The sequence below is a fragment of the Marmota marmota genome, unplaced genomic scaffold, assembly GCF_001458135.2.
Source record: "Marmota marmota marmota unplaced genomic scaffold, marMar, whole genome shotgun sequence".
Lineage (NCBI taxonomy): Eukaryota > Metazoa > Chordata > Mammalia > Rodentia > Sciuridae > Marmota > Marmota marmota.
In genome coordinates, this window is record NW_025999990.1 from 15120475 (window position 1) to 15132573 (window position 12099).

Here is a 12099-nt window from a genome sequence, read left to right on the forward strand (position 1 = left end):
TCCTTCAAAATCTGTACCAATGCCTGTATGACAAATAAAACTATTCCTATTCTACATAGTAAACAAAGAACAACAAAAGAAAAACAGGATGACCCCCCAAATTCCTCTGAAAAATAAGTAATACTTTCCAACAAAATTACTGATCAAGCTAGTTTCACAGAACTTTGTGGAAAGCTGGATATCTAGAAAAAAATCTGTATAGAAGAGTGAGTAGGGAAATTAGGTTGCGAAGACTGGCTTAATAATCTGAAATAATCCACAAGAGAAAGTACCTCCCGGCACATATGCACAAAATGGCAATACAATTTGGTTGATTTCATTCCTCATTATCGTGTAAAATTTTAAAAAATTATAAATTAAAAAAATGTGTGTGTGTATATATATATATATATAAAATGTTTGTGTATGTGTGTGTATATGTGTGTGTGTGTATGATCAACAGCATTGCTGAGTTCTCTAAAGAGCATAAAATTAAATGCTTCTAGGGAGCAATGATGTTTAAATTTTGTCAAACTCAGAGATTACCAATAATGTGAAAATAGCAGGTGATAAAATCCTTCCCTGCTGCCCTCACGCCTGCTGCCTCCCTCTGCTTTAGCCAGAGATATAGAAGGGGTATTTACTTTTTTAGGTAGAAAGAAGCAAGAAAAAAAAGACTTCAACTGTCTTCACACACATCAGCCCTATCTCCGTCAGGAAAACATAACCATGCTCACTGTCCTCATTATTTGCTGAATTGAGACTGGGACCTAAGAAGAGAGCCTTCTTAAAAAAGCATTCTTTTGGTTTTCTAACTGAGAATGATCGGTAATATTGAAGTAATGCAAGAAGGGCAAGAGAATGATTTCTCTGTGAGCATAATGGGGGTGTGGAAAAGAAAAATGAAATTCATTTTGATTATATGTCATGAGGTTTGTTAATTAAGGATACCAGTCAAAATTTGTTATATTTGGTCAATTTTAGAATTTGTATATATGTGTGTGTGTCTCTCTGTGTGTACACATATACCCACATGTATATTAAGTGTATATATATTTTAAAATTGTACTTATGGAAGCAGAGTGTAGCGTGAGGGATAGAATAGAAATGTAGAATGGGGATGGAGGTGGAATATGTGGGTCAAAGATATACAATTTCAGTTAGATAGGAGGATTAAGTTTTAAAGATCCAACCTACAATATAGAAAGTATGATTAATAATGTATTACATTTTTAAGAATTCCCAGAGAATGGATTTTTAATATTCCGCTACAAATGGTAAATGTGTCAAACAATATGTATGCTAATTAGCTCAATCTGACTATTCCATAATATGCACATATTTGGAAACATGTTTCATACCACACAGACACATGCTGTGTACACACACGTATACATGTATATACACACATACATACACATCTACATACATATATTATTTTTTAAAAAGAGAAAGTATATTCCAACTGTAAAAATACCAAAAACATTTCCTAGGAGGCCAGATCATTTAAAAGAGTGTGGGTTATAAAGTAGCAACAACATGAAAACAATAATTCTGGGGAAGAACTGAAAAAAAATATCTTTTCCTATAGAAAATTTAGTATCCACAAGTCAAGGAAAGAAGAAAGAAGAGTGCGTGGATGAAAAAAAAAAAATCAGGCAATCAGGACTGAAAATTTCAAAAAGTTTGGAAACGACAAAATTAAATCTAGAGATTCAAGAAATCCATTAAACTTTATACAGGATAAAACCAAAGAAATTCCATGCCACATATATCACAACCTCCTGAAAATGAAGGACAACATCAAAGTCTTCAAAGTTGTGAGAGGGGAACAACTCATGGGCAGTGGGTTTCTCACAGGGAGTCATGGATACTGGAGGCTGGAGTGACACAATTTTCAAGTATTGAAGGAGAACGGTCAACTGTCAACTGTCAGCTCAGAGCTGGGCAGACAATATCCAGCCAAAACATACTGCAAAGGAAGACTGAAGGTGAGCCAGGCACGGTGGCGCCCACCTGTAATCCCAGCAGCTCGGGAGGCTGAGGCAGGAGGATCTCAAGTTCAAAGCCAGCCTTAGCCAAGAGCAAGGTGCGAAGCAACTCAGTGAGACCCTGTCTCTAAGAAAAATACAAAATAGGGCTGGGGATATGGCTCAGTGGTTAAGTGCCCCTGAGTTCAATCACCGGTACCAAAACAAACAAACAAACAAAAAAGATTGAAGGTGAAATCAAGTCAAGAACACTATCAGAATGTTTCTCCAAAAATGAAAAGCAGTTCTAGAACTATGATACTGCTGACAGAGTTTTCTAATAAGTCATTTGATATGGGTTTCTGTGGGTGTCTCCAACTTTGCAGTTACCTTTTAATTCTAGAAATGGATTATTATTAGTATTATATGAACTTATTGAGAATTTGAATAAAATTGTTTTTCCATTATTATTTTTGATGCATACATTTTTTGGTAGTGTGTTAGCTTTCCATGACTTGAACCTGAGAGAATCAGCTTTATAAAGAGAGAAGGTTTAATTTGGCTCACAGTTATGGAGGTTTCAGTGCATAACTAATTGGCCCGGTGGCTTTGGGTCTGAGGCAGCACATGATGGTGGATGCACATGGTAGAGCAAAGCTTCTAGCCTCATGGCTGGGAAATAAAAGGTGAAGTGCAGTTCAGGTTCCAAAAAGCTGCTTCTAGGGCATGCTTCCAATGACCTAAGACCTCTGAGTAGGTTGGTCCCACATCCTATGGACTCTACCACCTTCTAAGAGCACCATGGACTAGGGTTGGAGCCTTTATCACATGGTCGTCTGGGGAACACTTGTTCACACTGAAGCAGGAAGTAACTGCTTTGATTTCTTTCTGATTTGTCTCTTAAAGACATCCCCTGGAGTTATTTGCCATTGGTCCAAACAGGTTTGGGAAATTTAAATAAAATATTTAGTAAACACGTACATAAGTTAAAATCAAATTGGCTACAAGGTGTTGTGCAGTCTTTTAAAAGATGTGATTCACTAAATTGAACACCATTTATTTTTAAAGTTGAATACCACTGAATGCCATGATGTTGAAATTTACTTGTTTGTGTTTCAGAAGTGAAAGCGAGACACCAATCCTGTGGGTTTTTTTTTTTTAATACAAGAATTCTTTCAAGATTTTGTAAGTCACAAAGATGAAATCTTACCATTCTTTGTTTTAAATTTTTAAATGAAGAATTTTGAAACCCACTATACATGTAAAAGAGATATTATAAAGAGATGACTTTTATCATCTAATTTTGTACTTATTTTAGTCAGATACTTTATTCTGGTGGTTAGGGGATAAGAGAGGTTTTAAGTGGTTTGGAGACTAGAAGCCGAAAGGAAGGAGGGAACGCTTAACAGCAAAAAGTAACTAACCTGATTTAAAAAATTAACTCAGCTATTGCTCAATTTAATTCTCTTTTCCATGGCTAAAGTATAAATATTGTAAATTAATTTCTGGTTTATCCAGGGAGCTAATTTCATGGGCAGAAAACAGCATAAGTCCTTCTATAAAAGTGTTAAATAAATGAATTGAAATTGGATCACTGAAGAATGGATTTAGAGTCAGAAGGATTTTTGTTTAATAGACTTGTTAATAATAACTCTGAAATCCTGTGCATGTTAGTTAACTATCTTAACTTCAGTTTGCTTCATTTATTTTATGAGGAAAATGATAACACTAATTTCAGAGTATTTTGTGAGGATTACGTAAGATAGTTTATGAAAATAGCAATCACAGAAATTAACATAATCTCTTCTCACATAGTAACTGCCTCCTCAGAGAGCCTACCACTAAGTATAATGCTTCTTAGTAACACTCTACATTGATGTTTAGTTTTGTTCTGTGGACTGGAAGAACACAGAGGACCTTTAATGCAAATATAACTTGTGAGATTTTGAGGGCTACTTTCCCTTTTATTACAAAGTAGGCAATCAGGTCCTCAGATTGAGGATAAATAGGCACAAGTATCTTCTCATTTTCAAGAAAACAGCTATTCATTTGGGTTAAACTTCTCTTAGGACTTCTTAAGGGACATCTCAACCAGTGTGAACGTCCCTGAATGCCATCTCTGTATATAAAAGGTAAAGGGAAAAAGCAAGAAGGAGGTGCCAGAGAGGTCACCGGAAAAACTCCAAGAGTAAGGGGCAGTGCTGTCCCTTCCAACAGGAGGCACGGGTGCTCTCCCATCTCCCATCCCTGGAGTCCAGTCAAGAGTAAAGCTGAAACTTGAATCACCTGCAAAGTGCAGAGGTTTCTGCAGAAGACATTTTTTTCTTGTTTATTTGCCAGGTGGAAGCCTGTTCGGGCAGCAGGCTTATTGCTCTGCCCTGCCTATCTAACAGAGAGCTGTGGTGGAGAACGAGGACTGGACTTGCACCACTGGGCATTGCAAGGACATAGGGGCTTCCTGAGGGTCAGGTGAACATTGGAAGGTGGGTCCTGCTTGAGTCATCTTATTGGAACTCATTTAAGGACAATAACTCAGCAGAGGCCCCATGAGGTTGGTAAGAGGGTGTTCAATCCTTACCTGGAATCTCACATCGTGGAACTGGACATGGAGGAGTCCCACAGTATCACATTAATAATTCATACTGTGCTTATAAGGGACCCAGAATTTGGATGCCACAAGGGGCTAAGCCATTTGTCCAGAAAAACTGTAAAGAACTTCAGAGTCCTTTTGTCCTTCCCTTTCCCCTCTCCATGATATCCATCCCTCTTGGGTCATATGCCTAGAAAGTGTGAGGAGGTAGGAGGAAAGACACAAAGGTGTTTCTGAAATAGACTGTGCCCTCTTTTCTGCCCCACTTCATATCACTCCAAGGTGCTAGGGGATTTAAAAAGTAAACAGTAATCCCTGGTCCCCAGAGCCAAAAGTCTCGCCAGCCACTAGGAAGAATAATCTCTAAGTTAAATTTTAGACTGAAGTTTTCAAAAGGACTTGACTGCCCTTTAATAACTGAAAGTGACAAAAACAAACAAACAAACAAACAATAACAACAAAACCTAGGGATCCTGCATGAGATGTCATTTAAGGGCTAGAAAAGGAATATTAAACTATCCATGGTTGAAAATCAGGCATCGAAGGCCTTGGTTTTTGTTTGTTTGTTTGTTGGCTGCTAGGGATCAAACTCAGGGAAACTTAACCATTGGGTCACATGCCCAGCCCTTTTTATATTTTATTTTGAGACAGGATATAAGTTGCTTAGGGCCTTGCTGAGTTTCTGAGGCTAGCTTTGAACTTGTGATCCTCCTGCCTCAGTCTCCCAAGCCACTGGGATTACAGGTGTGTGTAGTCTGAAGTCCTTGTTTATGCAGTTTCAAGCTAACAAAGTCCAGTAAACCAATTATGCATTCAAATAACTAAAAAACAGCAGCTGTGTTTAAAAACAGCAGCTACTCATTCTATAATCACATTAGTGGATGCAGGAACTTTTTGGTTTCATATTTGATTATTCTATTTCCATAAACACTTAGATAATATGAGGACCCACAGGAAGCAAAACAAGTACTTTATAGAGTTCTTCATGATCATGGACACCAACAATTTGTTCTGTACCAACTCACTGTAAAACCAGCATTTTTGTTCAGATCCCCTTGTGGGTGATAATAGCTTTCAAGCAGAATCTTACCAAACTAGGCTATGTCATGTGATTGTCCGGAGATGATGGTTGATCTCCATGGGAACTAAAGCCAAAATAACAGAACATTTTATGTTTTTATATCTCATGTGTCCCTAATCTGATTATCCAAAATGAAGGAATTGACAACAGATTTAGAATCAACTTTTAGTCATCTGTAGAGACTGGGAACCGAAAAATGTACACATAGCTTCAAACTTCATTGCCTGGAAATAACTTTTGCTCAAGAGTTAAGAAAACTCCATTATTTAGGCTTCTCATTTCAATGTTTTCCAATTGTATTATTTCTAACTTAGAAATGTCAAGAGTTTTTAAAATGATAGAAGTCAGGCAATGGTGTGATGGAGAACAGAGATGTATCCCTGGTTCATTAACCAAATTTCTATCAGGCTATTTCAATTATTGATAAATGACCCATAATGACATGTAAATCAGTGGGGGATATCTCCTCAAAAGAAGTGGAAAATCCCTTGCTGGGGTTCAGAATGGTTTGTTTTCCCTGCCTCAGCCAGCAGGTGGTTACCTGAATGAGAGGTGCTCTTGCTCCCCAGCTGGGTTTCTGACTGGCTGTGGCTGACTGGTGTGAGGTCTTGGCAGCTTTGGATGGGGGAATCCCTTCCTGCAGGGTCAGTTCCTGATGGCTTCTCAATATTTTTCATCTCCATTTCTTCATGATGGATCCAAAGGTCAGGGGGTCGGAGGTCCTTCTGACTGCCCTTTCTTTTGCCCGCACTGTGGGTGGCCCGCTTCCTATGGAGCAAAGGGAGAAGAAAGTCCAATGTGAGTGCCTCTGTTCAGTGGCACTTCCTGTCTGTCTTTGGTCAATTCAAGCTGGAAGCAGGAAACAAAAGCACTCCCAGGAGGAACCCTGTGAAGCCCCAGAATTTGGCAGACTGATTTTGGCTGCCTTTCCTTTTCTCCCCTGAGCCTCACTACATTAGAGGAGATGTGGTGCTGAATCCCCAGGGCCTTGGCCACCTGCCAGAAAGCTCCTTACTGCAGCTTCACTGGCTGCAGATTCATGCACAAGGTGACAGTGGGTTAGATGGAGCCATATGCCAATCTTTGGAGCTAGGCATAAGGTACCTGACTGCAACATCTGTTCAGGAGATAAACGGAGGAGTTGCTTTGAAAGGGCAGATAGAAATAAAAAGGCCAGAATTTGTGCCAACAGCTAAGATCGGGGCTTAGAAGAAAGTCTATACCTCAGCTGTATAATTGAACGTGCAATTGGGACGCTTGCTATTTGAAAACAAAAGGCCACATGAGGACATTCTTAGGCGAATAAAACATTTTTGCCTTGGAGTCACCAAGTGTCTGGATTCAAACACAATGAGGCTCGTCCTCTGAAAACAGAAGTGAAAGATCCATCTTTTGAAAATGTGCTTCAAATGTCTCCTATTCGCCTAAACAAGGATTTAGCAGCCCCAATTTATTATTTTTTTTCAGCAATAATTTCACCTGGGGGCTAGTGAGGTTTAAGTGTTCCCTGCATGCTAAGTAAAGTAGCATGATGCTCATACTAGCTATTCTCTTCAGCAGGGGATCAGAAAACTATGCCTTTGTGGGCCAAATCTGCACACAGCCTGTTTTTGCAAATAAAGTTTTATTGGTATATGGTCATGCTCATAATTTTTGCATTGCAGTAGAGGAACTGAATAGTTGCGCTGAAGACCATATGGCTTGAAAATCCTCACTATTTTTTATTATTTGGCTCCTTTCAGAAATAGATTTTTGACCCCTGCTGTAAAATTTTATAATTTTTAAATCTCTATCTGTAACTTCTATTTCTTACAAAATCATAATGCCTTTTATACAAAGAATGTGAACAAACCGTTCTAGCATTGACAGAGCAGAGAAGCATCTCTTTCCTGCTTTCCTCATTTGTAATGAAGAATTTATTGTGGCAACTGCTTTCTGTGATGATAAGTGGCTCAAACATGGTACTGGTAGAAACACTGCAACCTGTGTAAAGCCAGTGGGGGTGACTTTGCCTTCCTAACTGTTAAATAAGAAGCTTTGCAAATGTTTGGCAATTAATAAACTTTTGGTGTTATGATTTATTCAATTTTCTCCTGCTTTCTTAAAGCATGTTGGTGAGGAGAGGAGACAAAGAACTCCAGACTTAATAACTGTTTTGCAGTTTAGTAGAGAAATAATGTGGCTCTCTGTTCTAATATTTTCCCAACAACTACCTGCATTGTGCTGAGATTCTGCCAGCAGCTCCTCACTGTCTCTAAACCAAGATCTTAATAACTCTTAGATCATTTACCTGAGTCTTAGATAATAACCTCCTGGTAACCACCCCTCCCTGAATTTATTTCTTAATACTTCACCTGCCCCCTTCATCTGATCAGCAACTCACACATAGCTATTTATGTCACCTACCCTGGTGACACTGTAAAAGAATTTAATTTCATGCTCCAACTTGGAGGTTTTACCCTGTCATCTGTTTCTCCACCAGACAGAAATTCTGAAAAAACTTTAGCATTTAGCTACTTGTTCTATAGAGATGTACCAGTTCTGATATTCAGGACAACATAGACTCTTTATGATAACTCATTATTTAAATAGCCCGTGGGGAAACACAGTCAAAAAATTGGTACCAAGTAATAAATTATAAAGTCTGGTTACCTATGCTTACATGTATGCTGACTAATTCATTTATTCGTTAGTGCCCATGACCCAGTGTTGAGTTTCTCCTGGCTTCTTCTATTTTTTTTTTTTTTTTAAAGTTCCAAAGCTTGGCTGAGGCAGAAACATTTTGTAGGTTGTGTGTCATAAACTCATCTGGAAAAAAGTGATCCTTCCTCATAAAATGCATAAATATTTTTCTGATGGACTTTAATCAGATCAAGACTCTTCTGAGAAGCTACTCAACTACCTAGCTGACATTAAGGAATCTAAAGATCTCCAGACAGACTTTATTTCTTTTTTTTTTTTTTGTATACATTCTATCAATGACCACGAACCTCTTTTGTTTTCTGTAATCTCTCTTTTCAAGAAAGAAATTTGTGGACTTGGAGAGGCCTCCCCTCCTACCCTCATTGCAGCAGGTGTGCAATAAAACTAACAAGTGCTCATGACCAAAAGGCCTGAAATTTGTATTAAAATTTACAGGAACAGCTGTCACTCTGGCCTTCTACCCATCTGTTTTTTTTTTTTAACATAACAGGCTCACTACAGCCCACATTTCCTCTATTTCACCACTGGAAAAGTGTGTGTGCAGATGATCCCCCTTCAGGGATCCCCACAGTGTGGCCCCTGGACCAGGGGCATCAGCGCCAACTGGAAACTGGTCAGGGATGCACATTCTCTGGTTCCTCAGAACTGCTGAATCAGAAACACAAGGGAGGGCAGCAACCTATTCTAACAGCCCTCCCAGGGCAAATGTGATTCACATAAAGTTTGAAAAGAGCTTTCTAGGGAATTATTTGGTTTTCTTGGTTTTTATTTCAAAGCTAACATTTCCATAAGACCAAAAAAAAAAAAATTCTACGTTTAATACCTCCTCATAATATTAAATATACCATTTCCCACATTGATTCTTATTTTTTCTTCCAAAAACAGCTTTAAAATGGAAGCATCTCTTTCTACCTCATATATTCTTGAACAAAAGCAAAGCAAAGACTTCTCCAAAGCACTCTGCTTTCCCCTCCTTACCCCACGCTGACGCTTTTGCAGTGTGATGGCATTCTGGTTTTGCTTTTGCTTGTCTGTTTGTTTAACTTATGTCCAGCATGTGTTTGCAATCTGATTTTATTAAAAACGACTTATGCTTTAAGGCTTGCTTCCTGCTTCTCTTCTTCTGGGAGTCTTCCTAACCACTCCAGAAGACTTCCTAACCAGTTCCTTTCCCTGGTCTCTCTATGCCACTCACTTGGCATTGAGTGCCAGGTGTCTTATTGAGCCGTTCCCACTCCCTCAGTGATATGATTCAATTCCTCTAGAAGTACTGGGGCAAACTGTTTCCTTCATTTCTTCAATTGTTTTACAAGATTTATTCATTTATTTATTTGGCTACCATTTATGGACTATCAATTATATGTCAAGAAATGTACTAAGTAGGACAAAGATGGTACAGCATTGAGAGCTTAGCTAAATGATTGGAAAGTGGCATGATTCCTGGGAATTTCTGCATTTTTGAAGTAAGAAGCAAGGGACATGGCAGGAAGCAAGGCTAAAAATGTAGAGGGCACCAAACCATAGAGGTCTTGCTCATAAATTAATCAGATTTATGACTTTGTATGATACTGATCAGATGCTAAGCACGAAATGGTTTCTTGAATAAGAAAGAACTTTTTGTTATTCATTTTTTGAAAGATGGTTCTTGACTGGTCCCTTTGTTGAATACTTTGCACAGAACCTATCCTCTAAGAGGAATTTCTTTCCTTTTCACTTTTGATAAGTACGTTAAGGATGTGAATGAGCTGGAAGCAACATTGGTTGAGTGTCCATTTTATTCCAATTGAAGTTCTAAAACAGTACTTACTATCACCTCATAGATTGTTTTGCCACTTTGTAATAAATCAGTATGTTCTCATGCTGTGCTTAGGCATCTCCTGTGAGTTGTTGACAGTTCCCTAGGAAGTCTGAAGTGGTCAAGGATGTGCCTGAGAGCTAATGGAGATGGAGACAGGAAGACAGGTGCTTCAAGAGGGAAGGAGGTCTGAACTGAGAATGAAGAAATGGTTAGGAGCTGGCCAGAGAAAGATGTAGTGGAAGGATAAATATGTCCTCCTCTTCCTCCATCTTCCATAGTGATTATTTATATATTCTACTAACAGCTACTAAAAATAAAATAAAAAGCTTTATATTAGATACTCAGGGCATATTTTTGATACTCAAATATATCTAGATTTTTTTCTGAGATGAAATTTGGATGCATTAAAGACCTGTGTAGTTGCCAGTTAAAAATCCCTGTGAGGGGAATACTGAAAAAAAATTGAAATATTAAAAAATTGAAAATCAGTGACAATAATCTATAGGTGTTAAAATATGGTATTTTTCATGTGAGAATTTAACCATTTGATCTTCATTACTCAAAATCTCAAGATTTGAATGTGTGCTAATCTTTAAAACTTGTGCATGTGTCAAATCAAATAGATGGCTCACCTAACTAGTGATTCTAATCAGGAAAACTTGTTTTTATTTACATATTTAAATTAAATGTATTCAGGCAAGATTGTTAATTGTCTATCCAGATAACTGCCTTAGAAATGTAATAACTATGTGTTCTGGATTCTACAATATGCTCAAATGTCAAATATTTTGTCTTTAGTGTCTATATACAGATTTTAATTTGACAAAGCAAGTGATCTATATGTTCACCAGGAAAATGTTATTACCTTATTAAAAAGCACAGAGAAAGCTCACCTTAAGCTTTCATATAGCATAATTCTTCTGTATTATTATCTTTTGTCATTTCACTAATTGAAAATGTATAGGGAATACCTTCAAAGTATTAAAAAAACCCTACTAATTAATAACTAAAAAAAAGATAAGAAAATGGTTTTTAATTCATATGACTTTAAAGACAAATGCTACCAAGTGTTTCTAAAATTTATCAGTATTCCATGGGAAGTTTTTGTGTTTTAAAAGGTAGAAGGGATGATGATAAGTATTTAGTCCTAATAACTCATTATGGGTTTTTTTTGGAGGCAAATAATTTCTTAATCACATGGTGCAAAAGTATGATCATTATCCATTGGGTTTTTCATTGCAGGTATTTCTATGGGGAGCAAAATCAACACTGGAAAATATATCAGCTTTGATTTTTCCTGGCATAACATTTTATTTGAAGGAACTGATACCTAGGGATTAAAGGCCCCCACAGGTGACACAATTAGTTTACTTTAAAAATAGTAGAACCAGAATTGGAACTTAGGTTCTAACTTCTGTTAGCTGTTTTATATGGTAAAAATGAAATCTTGTCCACTAGACTGAATTAAGCAGATAACTTATGTTGTTAAGTATGTGTATCAATAAAAATCGTGATAAATCATAGAACAAAATGCATGTGTACTAACTTTAAGAGGGTATTACTAATAACATAGAAAATGCTTCAACCCAGTTGGCTATAACTCAAGTCCCTCAATAAAACACAAAGAAAAATTCGCATTCCCTAGCAGTCTCAGACAAAAAGACATATATTAAAGAAGCCCTGAACGAGTTTTGTACTTCACCTTATTAATTACATTAAAGTCCCATTTTCTGAGAGCTCTGCAGAGAACCTTATTTCTGTTTCAGATTGGAATTGATTTTGCTTTCATCTGCATTACTCATTGTGGTGTAAAGGCCTCGATTGTGGTTGTGTGTGTATAAGTGTGTGTGTGTATAAGTGTGTGTGTGTGTGTGTGTGGTGGGGTGCTCCTTGTGCAATCAAGAAAAACTCAATTAAAACTCAGAAACAACTTCAGGAAACATTTCCTTTTTCTCTTTCTGCTAAGAGATGCAAACAA

At 37.5% G+C, this 12099-nt stretch overlaps 1 protein-coding gene across 3 annotated transcripts in view; it reads right to left on the minus strand.

The window, feature by feature from the left end:
* Window positions 1-12099, minus strand: part of Dcc (DCC netrin 1 receptor) — a 1055962-nt gene that overhangs the window by 61002 nt on the left and 982861 nt on the right. For all 3 annotated transcript variants that reach the window (XM_048806205.1, XM_048806204.1, XM_015482370.2), the window contains exon 24: window positions 6162-6388. In XM_048806205.1, the coding sequence (XP_048662162.1) occupies window positions 6162-6388 (227 nt within the window). The remainder of the gene's footprint in view (window positions 1-6161; window positions 6389-12099) is intronic.